General features: G+C 43.2%; 1 protein-coding gene across 1 annotated transcript in view; it reads left to right on the top strand.

The window, feature by feature from the left end:
• Positions 1-17,502, top strand: part of FAXC (failed axon connections homolog, metaxin like GST domain containing) — a 28,168-nt gene extending 10,666 nt beyond the window's left edge. The window contains exons 4-6 of the mRNA XM_071446289.1: positions 3,735-3,952; positions 9,526-9,642; positions 11,160-17,502. Of these exons, the coding sequence (XP_071302390.1) occupies positions 3,735-3,952; positions 9,526-9,642; positions 11,160-11,443 (619 nt within the window). The 3' untranslated portion in view covers positions 11,444-17,502. The remainder of the gene's footprint in view (positions 1-3,734; positions 3,953-9,525; positions 9,643-11,159) is intronic.
• The last annotated feature ends 2,177 nt before the right edge of the window (positions 17,503-19,679 follow it).

The raw sequence follows: 19,679 nt of genomic DNA, 5'->3' as shown, positions 1-19,679 counted from the left end.
ATTCTGGTCTGTGCATGTTCAGACAGGAAAAATAACCCCCTGTTTGCATCCTTGTGAATGCCTTCCCCTTGCCTGGAAGTTCAGACAGTTTTGGGATAATCAGGCAAGCTGCTGTTGATGAGTCATTTTCTTCATCTCCTTGCCTGATGTATGTATTGAGGCCAAAACTGCTGTTACATTTAGAGTTAGGATTTACTTCACCCCCACAGCATTGCTCCTTAATGCATTATTGTTTTATTTCTACCCTAAGATTTGTACAGATGTGCTGGCACAAATACGAATGGTAATGTTTCCCAAAATGCTCAGTTCAGGCCAATATTTAAATAATTATGTCATCCCATAAATACTTACTTCGGTGTAAAATGTATAGTTATGATGGACTGAAGTAGATTATTATGTAGAATACCCAATTTCTGGGATTTCCTAACCTTCTGTAATATTGATCATCCTCCACTAATGCAGTTTGAATATAGGAGTGATGGGTGGAATTAAATGCTGAGAAGCATATTTTGGCAGAAAACACAAATTAATGAACCCTTGAATAGAATTCTTTTAACTCTTCCTGAATTGGAGCCTACTGTTTTCCTTGTTTTTTCTACTCAGAACCATTACATTTTGGAAGTAAATTCTATGCTTGTCTATTTAGCTGCCTTCATTGCCCATGTAAATTTGAGATTTGGGACATGTAACAATTCTGCTCATTCAAAGGGACAACCAGATGTCTGAAGATTTGTGCTTGACAGTTTAGCCTATGCAGGATTACCTAAATTCTGTGTAGTTCTCTGTTGCTGTCCTAGTCATTACATACCTGATCTAATTTCTGCCTCTTCCAGACCCAAAGACCTTCTCTGCCAGGGCAAGCAAGTGAGCTCTGGGGAAGTGTATTTTTGCATTAAAGTATGGGCCAATTAGTTTTGTGGGAAATCTTGTTCATTCTGTTTTATGAAATTAAAACAATTTTGGACATGGTTGATCACTCTTGGTGCGATGCCAGGTGGTCGGAGTGAGCAAGTTTAATCTTGTGCAACTGGGGTGACTTAAAAAACACTGCAATGGAATTCCTGTGTTCTTTTCCTGTTTTGTTTTGACTTCTTTTTCTTGTTGCCCTTCTCCAGGCCAGGCCTGTTGTCCAAAGTAACTAAATTGTATTGCAGAGATGAAGCAGGTCAGGTCCATCCTGGGGAAGGAGGGTCTTTGCAGCAAGGCAGAGCAGTGCTTTCAGAGAGCAAGTTCTTCTTAGCTTATTCAAATAATAAATACTAACTTAGAGAATAGGAGAGGAACTCATTCAGAGCAGCACTGTGGAGAAGGACTTGGGGGCTCTGGTGGATGAAAAAACTGGACATGAGATGGCATCCTGGGCTGCATCAAGAGAAGTCAAGGGAGGAGATTCTCCCCTTCTACTCTGTGTTTGTGAGACCTCACCTCTTTCCAGCTCTGGAGTCCCCAGCATAAGAAAGATCTGGACCTGTTAGAGCAGGTCCAAAGGAAGCCACAAAGATGATCAGAGGACTGGAGCACCTCTCCTGTGAAGACAGGCTGGGAGAGCTGAGGTTTTTCAGCATCAAGAGCAGAAGGCTCCAGGGAGAGCTCATTTTGGCCTTCCAGTACTTAATCAGGGCTTATAAGAAAGAGGGAGAGTGACTTTTTACGTGGGTAGATAGTGATAGGACAAGGGAGAACAGTTTTAAACCAAAAGAGGAGAGATATAAATTAGATGTTAGGAAGAAGTTCTTTACTTGAAGGGTGGTGAGGCGCAGGTTGCCCAGAAAATTGTGGATGCCCTATCCCTGGAAGTGCCCAAGGCCAGGCTGGATGGGACCCTGAGCAACCTGGTCTAATGGGTAATAATACCCCTGCCCATGGAGCAGGCATCCCTGCAGTGCACATCTAGTTGGAAGTAGAGGATTTTAAGGTCCCTTCCAACCCAAGTCATAGTATTGTAATTGTTTTCTAGTGTTCACATGAAGAGGTTTTCCTATTCAGAGCTGCTGAAGAGACCTTGTCCTTTGCCAGGCCAGTGAAACATGACCAGTGCAACATTCTGCTCTATGGAGTGCCCTTATGCCTTCAGGCCAGTCTTTCCATTCGTCTGAAGTCCTGCTTTACTGTTGTTCCTGGAACAGGGCAGTCTCACACCACATCTTCCAGACAGAGTCAATGCTTTAGGAGTTTCAGTAGCTCTTTACTGCTGCGTTTGTTGGCTTCACATTCCTCCTGCACTGCTGGTGCCTCTGCTAAATCTGTCTCTGATTCAAACTTTGCATTGCTGAAACCTGCTCAATGACTTGAGTTCATCCATCAAGTTTGAAAAATCACAACTGTGCAGAACACTCCATTCTGAAAGTGGTGTTGAAGCATGTGAGCTGCCAGCAGGATGCTTTTGTTATAATTACACAGTGCTGGAGGTTTAGTAATCTGTTGAGGGACAAAGCTGTCAGTAGCAGAGCAGGTACATTTTTGTTCTTCCCTGTTTATACATTTGCAGCAAAGCCTGTTCACACCTCACTGTTACTGACTTCAGTGAAACCAGTTAGAGCAGAAGGCATTGAACTGCAGTGGACCATGTGAATTTGATAAAATGTACATTATCAAAAGAAGTCACAGGAGTTCTCCAGCAGATGTTTTTTTTTTTTTACTTTCCTTTCATGAATTAGGTGAATTATATGAGCACTAAGGAAATTATGTGGAGTTGGAAATATGTACAGTGATAAAACTGAAGTCATATTCCAGACTAAAACAATGAAGCCTTGGAATGGCTTGGATTGGAATGTGTCTATCAATTCCCAGTGTTTCTGAGACCCTGCAGGCTTTCTATGTTTATCTTGTCTACTTTCAGATGCCTTTAGCTGTTTTTCCAACAACCCTTGAACTTTGTGACAAAAGTTCATCTGTATAGTCTTTTTAGTTTATTTGTAATTTCTGAAGATGCTGGATATTAAAAAAGTTAATGTTTCTTTTTTCATAGGTTTCTGTAGCAACAAATCAATATATGTTTCCCTGTAATATGAATAAATAATTAAAACTCATGTGGGTAACAAAAATTCAAGTTGCTGAGACAAATTATGTAAAAAGACTTTTTAAAAGATATTTTTTACCATTCAATTAAGCATGGAACACAACAGAGTCCTTTAGAAATGTCTCTCTCATAAAATCAGCATTTTGAATAGAGGAAACTGTACAGGAGAAAACCAACTGAATAACCACCACCTCTTAATTTTTTGTATTTTATTTTTAAAATATCATGTTATTCTTAGTTTCTGAAGAGAAACCTTCTGAAAAATTACTGCTTCAGTATTTATTTTGGAGCAAAATTACAGCTTGCCTAAGTGTCAGCAGCATAGAAAGGAGAAAGGTTGGTGGGAAAGATTGATTTTTTGGGAGGCTGTTTTGTTGTTGTTTTCCCCAGGTCTGTGCAGTGAGTCGTCTTTATCTAATAAATGCGTTTTGTTACAAGAGTTTAGCAGAATTCTGCAGCTTTTACTTTATATTTCAACATGAATCTTGTTTTCTCCTGAAGTGAGTCATGATGTAATGAGAGAATAAGCACTGGGCAGTCTGCCTAAATACTGTAAAGTGGGTTTGCTCTGCTGGCACTCCGATTGCCTCAGAGTCTGCTGTTTATGGCAGCTGCCTCTCCATCAGGGCAGTGAGCACCTGCCTGACCTCTGTGCGAGCCTCTGGGGGTGGTGTTGGGGATTACACTGCTATAATTTCTTTCTGCATCCTTCCAGGACTTTAGCTTATTGCCAGTGGGTGGAAAACCTTCACGAGACACAAAAGATGGTTTCGCTTTTCGGCCCCTTCAGCGACTTGCTGAAGTGGATCTTCTGCCACCTGACCAAAGGGATCGTGAAGCGGGAGATGTACGGCCATGGCATCGGGCGCTTCTCAGAGGAGGAGATGTACACGCTGATGGAGAAGGACATGCGGACTCTGGCGGGCCTCCTGGGTAAGGTACAGCGGGTTATGGGGCTCTGTTCACAGCCCCTCTCTCCACAGGCTGGAACTGACCTCCAGGGCTTCCTGACAGCTTGATCACACACAAATAATCTCATTTTGGCAGAAGGTAGAGGCTGTCATTTAGTGCCTTCCTTGCTCTGGCAGAGACACTGTTTTCTTTTCCCACTGTTTGCTGCCAAATTGTGTGTCTAGAGGCATAAGAGGCTTCCTTCTCTGAGCACAGAGTATATGTATGTGGAGCAGCAAAACATGGCCTGCTGTTTTGGAAGAGCATTTAGTGATATGAAATGAGGAAAATGCAGTGTTTAGTTCTGCAAATGAAGCCTCTTTATACCTTTTCTGGGGGCTGGGGAGTGTGTGTCTCATTTTTTTTTCCTGGTTGTATTTCCTTTCCTGTTTTTTGTTTGTGGCTGTTTGACAGATTGCTCTGAGGCTGCCATTTGAAAACCCTTTGCAGATGTTATTTTGATGAGCTGAACTTTGTTGTGTTTGGTTGGTGTCAGCAGCTTTATTCAAAGCTCCCAGTAGGAGATGGTTCTGTGCTGTCAAAATACATGTGTTTAAGACTCTTGGTTATCTTGGGTGCATCCCATACAATTAGTCTTAAGGGTGACTTCACTTAGCTAGAATTACATGAACCTCATATCTGCTGTGTGGCTTAGGTTGAAATATGCACTGAAACTGTTTTGCACTGTGCTTCTTGCCTTCTGCTCCACTGAGAGCTAAGCATACTGTGCATCTGTGTATGACTTGCATTTTGAGGAATTGCTGTGGTGCAGGTGATCACTTTCCTTGAGCTTATGTCTCTCTTGTGGGAGAAACCAAGAGAGATGGCACCTGTGTTGTTCCCTGTAACAATTGCTTTAAAGAGGTGGCTGAGTGGAGGACAGGAGGATGCCTCCCTGCCCTGTGCTCCAGAGGGACTGTACATGCTGTAAAGAGACAGGTGTGGAGTAGATGAAAGGAACAAGCTGAGGAGAGCCCAGCAGAAGGCAGAAGCTGAGTGCTTGCTGAGAAAGGGAAGGAAAAAACATGCTTCTGGACTTCCAAGCTGTTTTGGAAAGGAAGGTATTTGCAGTGGACCCAAATATAGAATTTTTTATAACTTTGTTTTCTGAAACAAATCTGTTGAGTTGCTGGGTTGGGAACAGGGTGGGAAAAAACCCATTAGGTGCATGGACACAATGGGCACATGGACACAATGGGCAGGAGGAAGATTAGTTGACAGCTCCTCCTTTAACAGCACTTTCTTATGCTGCCTTTTGTTTGTTAACAGAAGCCATTATCTATTCTAGTGTCTCTTCAGAGACAATCTGTTGTTTGGAGATTAAGAAGTCCCTTTTCTTTGAGAGGGAGGAAGGGAGGGAGCAATTAATTTTAGAAGAGGAGATCTGGTCATATCTGCTGCAGAGCTGTGGCCATCACCTCAGAGGAGAGGTGCTCTCCTCTGTGGGACTGCTGATGTTGTAGTTTTGAGATTGGCACTGTGTGGTTCCATGTTCATCACAAGGAGGAGAGGGGCTGGGACAGGAGCTGGACCAAGTTCACTCTGACTCAGAAGCTCAGCAGAGCTGATTCTGGTTCTGGTTCTGGCTAGACAACTCTGTCAGGCTGAAAGGAGTGGCAGTGGATATGTCTGTGCTAAAGTCATCCCTGTCTACCAAGAGCAGACAGAACCTTCAAAAGAAAACTAAAACATGTGCCTGTAAAAGTATCTCGGTTTGCTTATTTCTTTGGAGTGTATACTGACACTGAGATTTGTAAGATTTCAAGTTCAAAGGGATCATTTAATCACCTAGACAGATCTCTGTGGATTGGACTGCTTGACTGCTGTCTTGAGGCCTGTGCCTTTTTGCTGGCTTGGGGATGGCTTTCTAAAAGCCATCCAGTTTTAATTATGAGATTTCAGCAGGTGGAGGTGCCACCATGTTTTGCTGACAGATGTTACTTACTCTCTAAATCTGTTCAAAATTGGACTTGTTTCAAATGAGAGTTTGATTCTAGCCTGCAGACCAATTTTCTTCCTACTCCTTTCTCCCTTCCTGGGTGGCCTGGGTCATCTCCCTGTGAAGGTAAATGCTATAATCAGTCTCTGGCTTTTATAGAAAATGTACTGAAAATCCTCAAGCACTTCTTCACTATATCAAATTTTAAATTGTTTTATACATATGTTACCAGCAGAGTTTTTCTTCTTAATTCCAGATTGTTGTTGAGAGTGTACCTGTGTACTTGAAAAAGCCTTGATGGCTGTTTGCTGTATTCCTGTTCTTTTATTATATTACCAGCTGAATGTTGTACATTTTTTTCCTCTTCCCCTCTGAAATGGATGTCAGATTAGTCAGTGTGCAGTTACATGAGTAATTTTATTTTCCCTTTTGATTATTGATGAGTTTGTCTACTTTTCTGTAATTGCCTTAGTTTTCGTTAACATCACTATGCTCCTGTTTCTTCAGCCAACTGTTTATGGTAGGGTTTAGGTAACTGTGGCTCAAGGTGGTATCCTGGAATGGGGACAGGAGGTGGGATGAAGACTTCCAGCCTGACTAGAGGCTCCCCTGTTTGAAAGAGGAAAGGAGAAGGCAGTCAGTCAGCTTACTGCCTGCACAGTCTTTGTGAGATTCCCCTCCATATATATGTACCCAAGTGTTTCCCCAGAAGAGAAAGTAGCTGAGATTTTGGCTGTTATCTTAAGAGCTTAAAAATGATGCCTTTTGTGCAGAATAGGTGCACATACCAAACTGTAGCTGTCAGCCATCAGGAATATCAGATTAATGCTCCCCTTTTTTAACAAGGACCATTCACATGGGAACAAAAATAACTTTTAATTCTAAGAGCTGCTTTGAGAGAATGATAACTTTGCAGCTCTTGGTTCTTATGACATGAATTTTGACATTTCCAATCACATCTTTGGTGCTTTTTTATTTTCTTTATTTTTATTTCTGAGAATAATTTTTCTATCTCCCTTATACCCATTTTCCTGACAGACTCCTCCAGACCTTATAAACATGGAAATTGGAGCTAATCCCTCTGTGATGGATCAGCCTATCCCATTGGTATCACCTTTCTCTCTGTCCTGCAGTCTTTAAACCACAAATGTAATTTCCTTGTATTGTAGCAGTTTCCTACTGCCTGGTAATAGTGTAAGAAAGTGTGGGAAATGAGAACATGAATTAGCAATATATAAAAATACACATTTTGGTAATTGTTTAGAAGAGGCAAGTGAGTGACCATAAACTTAGTGGTGCCCTCTCATCTCTCTGCCTCTCAGGCTCTTTGGTAGATGAGGATTTTGAGCAGGGAGTTGCAGGCCAGCAGCTTCCTGAAGTGGATTTTGAAAAGCATTTGATGCTTTGGGGAGGGCAGGGGTGCTCAGAGCTGAAAACTCAGAGGTTGGACTAACCTGGATCTGAGCCTCTAAAGTTAGTTAAATGCCCTGTAGCAGCCTGCAAGTGCTGTAGCTGCCTCTGTCTGTCCCACAGACCTGCTTCTTGCTGGGGTTTCTTCACCCACTGTTGAAGTGGCTGTTTTTGAATCCTCTGGTGCATGCGTTTGTAAACAGTGGAGTTGGGTGCTCTCAAATTCCTGTGAATTCAGTACAAAGTTGATCCAAGTCCAGTGTGACCAGGTGATTTAATTTCTGTTGGATTAGCCAGGGGATGCAGAGGGGTGTTTGAGATGATCAGTGCTATGGCAGCCTGGATGTGACAGACACTGTGTAATCCTGGCTAAAAACAGACACAGAGATATCTGGTCTATCAGAAAGTCTTCTGGACTAAAGTTGCACTGGAAGCTTTGAGAACACATTGGGAATGGTGGAAGAAAATGTGCACAGGTGCCATATTTTGTGGTGCAGCATGACTTAAAAGCAGATTTGGAGTTTTATGACCCCACAGTTTCATTTTCTCCTCTTGCTCTTTGTTTCCATGCATATGAAGGTGTGGGGTGTTGTGCCTGGGGAGCCAGAGGGTGGGATGGTTTAGCCCTCACTCAGAGCCTGCTTTAGTTGTAGCAAGATGGAAATGACAGTATTTCTTCCCAGCACAACATCACTATGGATTGGATCTCAAGACCCAGTTGTATGGTGCTAAATTCCTGCTGCTGGCATGTAACTGTGGTTTAGGGACCCATTTTTGAGCTATGTTTGAGATTGATGAGTGCTTAGGTGTCAGATAAATACCGAAAAGACTCAACATTTACCCTGTACAGAGTTTTCAAACAATAAATTGATGGAACTGTGGAAGGAGCTGGGGAGAGTTAACTTCATGTTCAAATGACATCTGACAGGCCAGAGAAGGTTGTTGTTACTGGGTATTCCTGAGCACTGTTTTGCTGTGCTCTTGTGCAGGGGCTTGGCAGCATTCCTTGGACTGTGGAATTTGATGCATTTTACACTGGAGAGTTCCTCTGGACTTGCTCAATAAACTGAACATTGAATAACCTGCTGAATTACAGGCAGCTTGGAAGAATGTCCTGGGGAGATGGGATAACTGGATTTTGAGAATTCAATTAGGTGCCACATTTCACAGAGTTAATGGCACTTTGGGCCGAGGCAGGAGCAGTGCAGCCAGCTAACCTGACCTCTGCAATACTTCATGTTTCACTGTGTGCTCTGTGCCTGGTCTTTGTTCCAGGTCTTCTGCCTGTGATGGGAAGACAAGTCTACAGTGGATGTTTTGTTGCAAACAGTGGCTTTGAAACATGTATTTTCTTCCCTTAGTTAGTTACCCATCTGTTTGTGCTGTGTGGCTCTTTAGGACCATCATGATATTGGGGTGCCCAGAGAGGTAAAGCAGAACTGCTGTGAGGAGCAGACATGTCCCTCCACTGCCCCAGGCCAGTCCCAAAGGGCTGCTGTTTCACTCAGTGCCTGGCATGCCTCTGAATTCTCCCTGTGAGGGATCAGTGGGGGTGAGGGCACTGCAGTGGTGGTGTGTGAGAGGACCTGTCCACTCCTGCCCATGGCTTTGTCCTCTTCCTGGAGATGCAGGTTATTTCTGAGCACTTGCTGCAGGTCTGACTGGTGCATCCATTTCATCCTGAACAAACAGGGAGAGAGGAAAGCTTTGGGTGTGACTTTTCTTTTTCCAGCTGATCAGATGAGAAAATTGAACCTGGATCTGGATGAGTGGGAGGTAAAGGGTGACAAACTTCTTTCAGCAAGTTCATGATTTTGAATCGTGTTGAGTGGTTTTGGGTTTGCAGCAAAGGCAGAAATGGTGTTTTCAGGCATCTTGTAGCTGCAGAGCAGATTTTAAATGCAGCAGAACGAGTACATTTTGTGAACACTGCCAGCTGTGAGGAGCAGAGGAGGTTCCTTGGCCAGTGGTGGCTCTATAATTGGCCTGCTTATAGAAGTCTTGAGCACAGGGGCAACTGCAGTAGTAGATTTCACCTGCTGAATCCTTGAAACAGTTTTGGAATCCCTGTCTTTGGACAAGTGAACCTTTTCATTGGAATTATTTAATTAAAATAAATATGCTAAAGGTGGAACTGTGATTTTTCTTTTTTTCATTTGGGGAAAAGTGACATCCAGTGAAGAAATATTTGCTGTTGTATTTACAGGTGACAAGAAGTACATTATGGGATCAACTGTTTCTACTGTTGATGCCACTGTCTTTGGGCATCTAGCACAGGCAATGTGGACATTACCAGGGACTCGACCAGAGAGACTAATCAAAGGTAAGAAGGCATAAGTGAGCTCTGATTAAAAGCTCTTGGTGGCATTTTTCACTTTTCAACTTGGAGTACCTTGGAAGGATATTTTGAAGACTGCAGTTCTTCAGCAGACTGTTCTTGCCTTTGATGTAGCATTTGTATCCTGTAATATTGTTTTCTCTTAAAATTCTTTGTTTTCTCTTTAATGTTCTACACAGTAATTGTTTTTATTTCTGTACTTGATCTTTTCCCTGTTTAATATGGCAAAGCCTTAAAGCTTCTAAAGAGCGAATGCTGGGTGATGTATGAGAAAACAGAACAGCCATTAGCCAAATTCTGCTGAGCTGAGAACTTTCCTTGATAGTAGAACTGCAAGTGCTGTTGTCTCACTGAAATTACAGCCTTTGCTGTTCCTGAAGATTCCAGGCAAGGAAGAAATCCAGCTTGGTTTTGGAGTCACTTTGCTTTTGCATGAATTGGAAGCCAACATACCCCTTCTTCCCACAGAAGGTTGTTCTTTGGTTTGGTTCCTTTTTGTTGGATAAAGTATCTTTGCATCCATTTTCATAGTAAAACCACACAGCATGAAAAATGGGAAGAGCTAAGGAGGAAAAGGATGTAAAATAGTGTAAAAGGAGTGAATCTGACCTGTAAACCTACTCTGTGCAAGACAGCTCTGCTAAACCTGTGGTGAAGAGGGACAGGCTTACTCTTTTCCTCAGATAATGAGGAAAGGATATAAATATTGGTTATGCAGTTCTTCCCCTTGATGTCTGGAGCATCACAGGTAAAATTCTGAAGGGCTCATGGCTGTCTAGAAGGATTACTATGCTTGTTGAATTAGTCAGTCTCTAATGAAAATAAATAGAAGATAATAGATTGAAATACCCAAGCAGTGTGGTTGATTCTCTGTACCTATCAACCTGCTTATGCTGTCACGAGTACAGATTTTGCATTCACCTCTCCTTTAACACGCTGTTATTTCTTTTTTGAATTTTTTAATGATTTATTCTGTAAGCATACATGTATTTATAAACAAGGCGTAAGATACTTCAGCTGGGAGCAGTAGGAGTGAGCCGGTGGCCATATTAAATGTGAATTTATGTTGCAGACAACGCTGCCATCTGGTGGTGAAAACCCCACATTCACTGTATTTAATAAGAATGCTGTGCCGTCTAAAGATCAAATTCTGTCTTTAGGAACCAAATGTTTGCAATTAAGCAAAAAGTTCTACTACAGAAACTAGTATTAGTGTCTTGTCTTGACTTCTTTTTGTAGAGGTTGAATTTGGGATACTTACTTTGTTATTTGTGTGACCATGAATTTGTGCTTATTCCTGTGTAACCCTTCTTGTATGTGGTTACATTAAAATTAAAAACAGCTGCTAAGAGGATTGATGGCATCTTGGAATTTTGAAACTTCTTTGGAAAGGCCCTACACAGTTTGTTTCCTAACACAGCTAATGTGTTTTTGCATCATCAGGTGAGTTAGAGCATTATTGCCTGGATATATTTACTGAAGTCTGTTGTGTTGTGTTGCAGGTGAACTGATTAACCTTGCTATGTATTGTGAAAGAATAAGGAGGAAATTTTGGCCAGAATGGCACCATGATGATGACAACACTCTGTATGAATCTGAGGAAAGCAGCGAAGCAAGCAAGACTTACTCCCCTTTGCAGGACTTCAGTTTTTATTCAAGGACAGAAACATTTGATGAGGAAGGGAACAGTATTTCCCAAACCCCTGACACAGATTACACTGGACACTCCCTCTTTGACTCAGATGTGGACATGGATGAGTACAGAGATCATGAACAATGCAAGTGATGTGTACAAGTGTCTCTCATTGTGCAGATAAGCTGTTTCTTGGGATCACTGATTTGTTTTCTCCTTCAGGTCAGGAAGAGGTTTATACCACTTTGGAAGAGACCATTGTGCTTGATTCAGCTGTCACATACTGCTTGGACTATTTCAACTGTATTTTGTTTTGTGTAATTGTTCAGGTGGACCAAGGTAAACACATTTAAAACACACGTGGGCAAACTGGAGGTCTAGAGGGCAGCAGGACCTTCCAACCTGTTTTTGTTCAAGTTCAAAACCAGATCCCCCCCCCCCCCCCCCCCATCGAAGTGGGATGAACTTCTGGGAAGTGGAGCATTTGTCACAACTGGTTTGTGTTGTTATCTTATCTTTACAGCAACGGGTTGAGGACAAAAATGGAAGAGGTATGACTGGCACAGCTTTCTTCCATCTAAGAGAATGATGGATGCTCTAATGAAAATGCCCTGATGGTGTTGGTTGACTGCCATGTCAGCATAAGCCAGTGGTGTTCTGAGGTGCATCAGATTCATGCAGCACCCTGGCCTGTATCAGCAGTAGTGTGGCCAGCAGGACCAGGGCAGTTATTGGCCCCCTGTCTCAGCACTGGTGAGGCTGCATCTCGAGTCCTGTGTTCTGTTGTGGGCCCTTCACTACAAGAAAGTCATTGAGGTGCTGGAGCATGTCCAGAGAAGGACAATGAAGCTGGTGAAAGGAACTGGAACACGAGTCTTGTGAGCAGCAGCTGAGGGAGCTGGGGGTGTTTAGCCTGGGGAAAAGGAGTCTCAGGAGAGACCTTATTGCTCTCTACAGCTGCCTGAAAGGAGGTTGTGGCAAGGTGGGGGTTGGTCTCTTCTCCCAGGTAACAAGCTCTAGGATAAGAGAAATGGCCTCAAAGTGTGCCAGGGGAGGTTTAGATTGGATATTGGGAAAAACTTCACTGAAAGGGTTGTCAAACATTGGAAGAGGCTGCCCAGTCACCAACCCTGGAGGTATTTAAAAGCCATGCAGATGTGGCACTTCAAGGACATTGTTTGGTGGTGGACTTGGTAGTGCTAGGTTAAAACTTGGACTTGATGATCTCAAAGGTCTTTTCCAACCTAAAAAGATTCTGTGATTTGGCAAAGTTTCAGGGGAATTTTATTTGATAGCTACTCATACTTTGGGTATTACAGGGTCTGCAGGAAAGAACTGCTCCCAGTTCTTTTGGAGACAGTCAGGGAAGGATGGAGGAAAACATAATCTTGCAGAAAGGAGCTGGTTAGTGTTTCTTGTTCTGTGCAGAGGGTTGAAATCACTACTCTAGAATACATTAATGCAGGAGGGAGATGTCAGTGTTAACTCATCTGGAATTGGTCAAATTTCTTCTGTGTTATTGAATTATTATTATGTTTTTACTCCCTGCCCATGGCTGCTGTCTGCTATTTCTAGGCAAGGCTAAAGAGCTGGGATTTGTTGCTAAAAGCCTGGTGTGTGTCAGCAGTGAGTGCTTTGTGTTCCTTACCAACAGACAAGAAACCCATGAAGGTGGCAGAGCAGTTTGAGGTGTTAGTAGGCATGGGGTGCTGTGTAGCTGCAAGCTGTTGGCCCAGGCAATTGAATGTTTTATAGCTGCCTTGGGAGGTGCTTCAGGGGGTGCTGGGCACTGTGCTGGCTTGCAGTGCACAGTCCCTAAAGCTGATGCATGGGAGGAGGTGAGATGGGACAGTTCCCTCAGCACTGCCATGTGTGTGGGGAAATTCAGATGCTGAAAGCATGACCAGAATTTAATTTAACTTGCCTTTGCTGACATATCTGTGGATCTGGATCCCAAAATGATTGCACAGGTTCTGACATGCTTCACGTTCACGTCTCCCTAAATGCAGGTTAGACATGAGAATGAATCCATTGGATTTACTCACAGCTTTGAAGTTAAGCATGTACTTCAGTGTTGCTTGGCCATGATTTGTTGATTTTGGTAGAGAGAGAGCATATCAAACATACTGAGCTGTTGTGTTTTTGAATATACATATAGAATTGGGTATTTGACTGCAGACTTTGTTGGTGGCCTACTTTAATTATGACATTCTCAGTGACTTACAGTTAGATGAATCAGGATCCCTCAGCAAGTTTTTTTATAATGTGTTGGTTGTACCAAATGTTCTAGGAGCAGACAGGGCAGACAGCTGCTTTAGGATGTTAATTGTTGGTAGTTGTAGTGAGTCTGGAGCTTGAAATAACTCCAGCACTCAAAGAATACCTTGCTCCCTAGGATCCTGCAGTGCCTCCTGCAGAGGAAAGTGCCTGCCCTGGGGAAATTTGGAGTTAGCCTTGGCTTTGAAAGCAGGGACACCTTTGCCTGCACTGAAACCCAGGACTGTTCATGCATGGGAGCCACTGCAGTGAGAGCTGACAAGTTTGGTGTGAATTTGCACCTGTTTCCACAATTCCCTAGGCATGTCCTTGGAGCCTTATTCCAGTCAATGTTGTGGGCAAGTATGAATGGCAAAGTGAACCAAAACCGAGGAGGAAGATATCATCCAGTTACTTGGGACCCTTCTCAGGAAACTAAGCACAAAAATAGGACACAAGAAGAGAAGTCTTGGGCTTGAAAGTGCAGAGGTGATGGCCTGGGTAACTCCATGGCCAAGTCAGGAGAGATTTTATCTGCAAAAATGTAGGTATTGATATTCTGAATAAAAGGAATCTGCACCAAAAAGCTCCTATTTAAAATCATTAGTGTGTTGGAAATTCTGATGGAGATGTTCTCATTCATTTACTGATGCATGTTTGAAGGCTGTGCTTTCTCTATTTGTTCAGCATTGCAAGTTGTGCTTGCAGCAGATGAGTCCCAGTCATTAAAAGACCATTAAAGGATGGTCAGACCTCTTTAAAAGGATTTTATCCATGCATTTTTTTTGAAAGCTGTCTTGATAAATTGTTGTGGGGAAACAAACAAACAAACAAAAAGTTTAAAAAAATAAAAAGTGTTCATTTGTTTTGGATTGCATTGGAAAAAAAAGATGTGTTTTCTTAAAAAGGGAACAATTGGTTTTGACTTTCCAAAATTTTGCTAAAAGAACAACGTTTTCTTAGTCCTGCAGTTTGTTTTTTTTCCCATTCCATCATATCTATTTTTAATGTTAGTGCTAAGGGGCTGTACAGAACTAAAAATAGAGAGCATCTTAATTTCCTTGTGGTTTTTTTTCCTTTTTCTTTTTTTTTTCCTCCCTCACTGATGAAAATTTGAGCGAGTCCATTGTAGGGATGCTGGAGATCCTGATGGTGCTGCTGTGGGGGTTGAGGGTCAGCAGGTGTCTCTGCAGCCATGAAACCTGCTGGGGACAGCTGTGGATTGCCAGCTGGGATAGCAGCTCCTGCCAGGAGCTGGAGGCTGATGGATGCCAGGACATCATGTCTGAGGTGACACAGAACACAGAAGGCTTTTCCTGGTTGCAGATCCCTCTGCCACAGCCAGAAACTCCCTGTGGGGTGATGTTAGGAAGGGTTCAGGAGCCACTGTTGTACTGGATGGGTGGGACCCCTGCCCTGCTTATGAGCTGGAGCATAGCCCCAGTCCTAGTGAGGAAACAGCACTGTTCCTCCTGGTTACTTTACCCTAAATACTGCCAAAGGCTGAGTACTGCCTTTGTGTTTCCATAGTGCTGCTTTAAAGGAATGAGTAATTGCTCTGCCCCTCATTTGGCAAAGGGGAGTTCAAGGCAAGCCCTGCATTTCCAATGGAGTTAGATTTGAAGCAGTCTGTTGGTTTTTTATCATGTGAGTGGCAGTGTTTGACTGTGTGACACTCTGCCATGTCAGAAGGGATTTGTTTGCCCCTGTCGGTCTCACTGGCTCTGTCAGCAGAGCTCACTGTTACCGAGTGGGGGAAACAGGCACTGGGATGTATAGGTCCTACAGAAATCCTGCAAATGTGGTGTTTGATTTAAAAACCAAACTGAACCTGATGTTTCAGATCTGGAGGACTGTTTCCATCCAATTATAGCACTGCAAGTAACACATTTTGATCTTTAAAACCTTGGCAATGTCCCTCCAGATCTATATTCTCTTTGAAAAAATACTGCCTGAAATATTTCTGCAGCAACAGTTCAGGCACAAATTTGCTTTTGTCAGTGATGTCTGCTCAAGTAATCATGACAGTTTCATACTGTTTTCCTTGAAAGGCCTGTATCTGTCAGATGCTAAGCCTTACAAAATATTGCCTGCTGGAAAAGCGTGTTATGTGCAGATTTATGCAGGGCAGCTCACCAAGTGAAATTTCTGTGGCAGGGGATGAATTCAAGTGGGTCTTGTCCTTAGATGTTTGAATAAGAATTTGAAGCTGTTTTTTGACAAGTAGCTGTTTGGCCTAGTCCTCCTTCCCTCCCCAAATACTGCAAAATTATGATTTAGGCATGTGATACTAATAAAGCAAATTATGCTCTCTAAATGCAGAATTAAATTGGATGATCCAGTAGCTGGGATATGGAAATGGGCACCCACAGGTGTGAGTCATGGCCCTATCTCTCAGCAGCTGTGATCCAGAGCAGCATGCAGGTTGTAGTGTTTAATCCCATGGAAGCAGAGGACTAGAGGTAACTCTGAATGGCTGCAGTGGCGTTCAGCAGTTCATCTGTGCTATGGGGTATCCATGTATGCTGTGCCTTGGGTATTCCTTAGTGCTGGGTAGATTGTGCAGGGGCTCATTGTGGTAGCTGTGGCTCCTATGGGGCACCAGCCTGCTGTCAGCCTGTGGCTGAGCTGCAGAGCCAAGGGTCTGTTTGGGAGTGAGCCTTGCAGTGAGCAGAGCTTTGGGCCTGCTGGTGAATGTGGGCTGTTGTACTGGTGTCCTGTGGAGGGAAGTTGTTCCTGCACACTGCAATGTGCATTCAGTTTTCAGGGCAGTGACCCCAGTCTTCACAGCTTGGCCTTGGTGGAGAGAAGGGTTGCAGCAGGAATCAGCTCTGTCTCACTGCTTTGGGGCAGTCCTCTCTTTGATGGCCATTGGGGAGGGCTTTGTCTGTGTTCATTCCCTATGGACATGCCCCAGTGTGAAATACTTCCTAGCAAAGGTTTCTGCAGCTCTCTGAGCAATTTGGAAAGTTAAATGGTGTTAGTCTGTGTACAGCACAGGAATGCCAGTCACTGAAAGCACTGTGTGTCACTAGAGTGTTAAACCCTTAGTTCTGTGTCCTGGTTGCACCACTCCCAGGTTTTTCAAGGCCAAGGAGATCCTTATGGGCTTTTGGTCAGACTTCAGCATGAAAAGGTTTGTGGGATTTCATGTAATGATTTACACATTCAGCTCAACAAGTTACAGCTGAAACATATGCTTCCAAAAGGCATTCAAGTTTTGTGGAATAAATAAAATCCTGCTCCACTTTGAAGTCGTTGACAAAAGTGCCATTTGCTTCAGTGGTGCTGGAGTTTCCAACAGAGCTTCCAAACGACCCTGAAATTACGACTTCTCTCATTCCTGTCTAATTATACTTAAATAAAATTTTGCTTTATTGGTGGCAGTAAGGCAAACAAGATGTGACTGTTGTTCTTTTTTAAGCTCCCTTAAAAAAAAGTGCTTTTTTCGTCTGCACTGGTCACATTGGTATTTTCACTGGGCACTATGATTGTGTGTGTTCTTCTCTCACTTCTTGATTTGTTCTTCTGACTTATCTTTCCTCAAATGTACAAGTTCTTATTTTTCAGGATACTTGAAGAATGCAAGTCCCAAAGACAGGGGTGTGCAATCCAGCAAGAATAAAGTTTATGTAGATGTAAATGGGCAAGGGATATTTCCAGCTAGCTGCAGTGTACAAGGTTTAACTAACAAAATGAAGCAACACATTTCTAAATGGGGACTCTGATGCTGCAGCTGCATTATGTTGTTTGTCTATGAACTACACGAGACATACATTATTTTAGCACTGTTATTACTAGTTTATAAAGCCATATTTAAAATTGTACACTTGATTGTAACATAACTTTAAATTGTGCACTGTGTTGATCAATGTACATATATATGAAGATCTGTATATTTTGTCTTTATGCTGTATGTCATTGGTGTGTAAATTACAACTAATGGATCTAAAATACCTTTCTGGTTCATGTCCTTATTCTGTGTCTGTGCTTTCTGTGGAGCTGTGAACAGCTGAGAGTTGCTCTCTTGAGAGCAGGGATTGCATGAAACTTTAATGACCAGTCAGTTAAACCCTCATCTCCCCAGGCAAATACTTCAGCCGCCAGCATTGTTTGAATGGAGTCGTTCTGTCACTGATCCCCCCTCCCCTTGACACTCAGGAAGGATTTCAGGGTGTAGCACAAGAGGAAGGACTGACATAAACTTGGGTGTGAGGAGGGGGGTCCCTGCTCTCCTCACTCTGTTTTTATAGTAGGCAACTCTGTCAGGAGTGCAGAACCTTTAAGGTCTTTGCTCAGAGCACTGTGGTAGCTACTTTCACTATATTTTTGAAAATTTTCAGCAAGTCCTTAGCCAGGCTTAGTGTGCTGCCCCAAATGCAGCAGAGGGGCTGTGTGACAGGAGATGGGACCTGGCTGGAACAAACACAGGGAGACAGGAGGCAGGCAATAAAGGTGCAAAACTATGCACAGGTCTTTCAGACCTCACAGAGGCCTGACATCAAGTCCAGCTTCCTAAGTGATAGTGTCAGTGCTGCATTAAAAAACAACAACAAAAAAAAAAATCCCAGAACACCCAACTCTAACTACCAAAAATAATACAATCCCCCAAAGAAAACAAAAGACAAGTCAAGCCCAAGTGTGTAGTACCATGCTAGTAGATTGCTCCTTTCACTGCCTTAAACTTCTATGATTGGTGAGGTTGTTTATAGACTTTTTCTCTCCATGAAGGCTAGAAATTTCAATGAATTTAATAAACATGGGGGTCAGAAACATGCACCTATTGAAACATTAAATATTGCAGGCTTGGAAGAGCTGGCAGCCAAAGCAGAATCCTGTCAAGTTCAGGGGTCTCTGTTCCCAGTGAACTTCTGTCTTGGCGAAATACTCGCAAACTCTGTTTATCCTCTACTCCCAAAAACTTTAAATTGGGGCATGTGAGAAATATTCTGGATGCTGCACAGTAGTTCTGGGCCATATGGGCACACACAGCTGCTCACTGCAGCTTTGTCAGTGGGAATTTGGTCAATTATAGTAACTGGCTGTAAACCTGATCCTTACTTCAGAGAGTGCTGCCAAAAAGCTGAGGGTGGGTGTCTGAGTTCTCTGCTTGAGGAGATGGAGGCAGGCACATGGTCCAAGGGTGCCCCAGGACAGCAACCCTTGGGAAACTGCCCAGATAAGTTCCCTGGAAAGCCATTTATCTATTGGCCAAATCCTGCATGGCAACATCCCTACTCATTGAAATGGGATTCAACTAGGTGACCTATAAAGGTCCATTCAACCCCAAAACCTTCCAATATTGCTCATTTCCCAGTTAAATTGTTCACAGCAGCTTATCAGGTCTCTGCCAGCTTTTCCCTCATGCTGGTGTCTGTTGTGAGATGGGCTCAAGGGCGCAAGGTGGGTGCCCAGTATGTCCTGGGAGACCTGAGGCATCTGTGTAGAGAAGGCTGGCAGGACCCAGGTAAAACCAGGAGCAGCAGCTGGAGGCCAGACAGGCTATCCATAGCATCTGAAATGATGGCTGAAGAGCTGCAAACAAATCCTACCTAAAGGGAACATCTAAAGGGAAAATGAAAGTGATGGTGGTGTTGCAACTAATGTTATTCAATGTTTATGTTGTGGTAGGGCCCAAATAATCTGGCCAGCATGAGTCCTTGCATGCAGTGCTCTTCAATGGCTCAGATTCACTACTGTGAAGTTTGCAGTCTGTGAAAAAAAAGGTGCAGCAAGAAAGAGAAGAGAAAGTCTCAGTTCAGTGTTGGTGTGCATTTAGCCATGAACATTTGGTTTTATTTTCAGACTTTTCTAGGCTTCTCTAGGTGCCTGCATTATTGAAATCCATGAAGATCTGCTCTGAGTGGCCGTGCAGCCTCAGGGCTCCTCAGAAGAGCAGAAGTGTCTGCTGTTGGGTGAGCAGAGCTGCTCCTGCTGCACTGACTGCATGGACCAGATTTCCCTGGGGGCCTGTGGAAGATGAACGTGGCTCAGGAGTGTACCCTATGGTCAGACATCAAATTTAACACCTCAGTCCCAGGCTGAATCCCACCCAAAACCAGTTGTGTCTTTACCTGGAAGCCCAGTGATCACATCTACTTTGATACTTTTTCTGGACCATGATGAACCATTT

The sequence above is a fragment of the Agelaius tricolor genome, unplaced genomic scaffold (assembly GCF_023055355.1).
Source record: "Agelaius tricolor isolate 1412-34295 unplaced genomic scaffold, bAgeTri1.0.p SCAF_1, whole genome shotgun sequence".
Lineage (NCBI taxonomy): Eukaryota > Metazoa > Chordata > Aves > Passeriformes > Icteridae > Agelaius > Agelaius tricolor.
The sequence above is the reverse complement of the archived record's forward strand: the minus strand, read 5'-3'. Positions and strand labels throughout refer to the sequence as shown.